The sequence below is a fragment of the Corvus brachyrhynchos genome, unplaced genomic scaffold (assembly GCF_000691975.1).
Source record: "Corvus brachyrhynchos isolate BGI_N302 unplaced genomic scaffold, ASM69197v1 scaffold200, whole genome shotgun sequence".
Lineage (NCBI taxonomy): Eukaryota > Metazoa > Chordata > Aves > Passeriformes > Corvidae > Corvus > Corvus brachyrhynchos.
Genome location: NW_008236184.1, coordinates 4175282 through 4175871, shown reverse-complemented (window position 1 = coordinate 4175871; position 590 = coordinate 4175282). Strand labels below are relative to the sequence as shown.

The 590-nt window shown below is 38.3% G+C and overlaps 1 protein-coding gene across 2 annotated transcripts in view; it reads left to right on the top strand.

Moving 5' to 3' along the window:
* Nucleotides 1–590, top strand: part of IQGAP1 (IQ motif containing GTPase activating protein 1) — a 55611-nt gene that overhangs the window by 46806 nt on the left and 8215 nt on the right. For both annotated transcript variants that reach the window (XM_008637222.2, XM_017738078.1), the window contains exon 32: nt 73–208. In XM_008637222.2, the coding sequence (XP_008635444.1) occupies nt 73–208 (136 nt within the window). The remainder of the gene's footprint in view (nt 1–72; nt 209–590) is intronic.

Genomic DNA, 590 nt, shown 5'->3' with positions numbered 1-590 from the left:
AAAATTACGAGGTCTTGACAATCAAGAAGGTAAAGAATGTGATTTAATCTCTAAACTCTTTCTTCTTGCCAGGGGAAGGTTCTGGCAATGTTAATGACCCCAACAGGGAAATGCTAGCAAAGACTGAGGTTTCTCTCACACTCACTAATAAATTTGACGTTCCTGGTGATGAGAATGCAGAGATGGATGCAAGGACAATTCTGTTGAAGTAAGTAGGGGGTAACTACTTGGTATGTTACTCAAAAGAAGGAACAACTGGAGCTTCAACAGTTAATCTGCATGTGAAAATAAGAGAACTGAGGCATAATTTAAAGAAATGTGGGGGGACTGTTACTCCAAATACACTGAGATTGTAGTCATGTCCTTTTCAATGCTGTGGCATGACTTTTAATAGATGAAGACTAATAACCCTTTTTAGAAGCATAGGTCTTACTACCCTAATGGAAAGAGGGCAATGGACTGTCAGGGATTTTGTTATTGCCAGAATCTTTATTCTGGAAAACTTTTTACTGATACTGATTCTTGGCTAGTTTTAAGCAAATCCCTATTGCTGAGATATATAGAGCAGTGACCTAACATTCAGATGCATG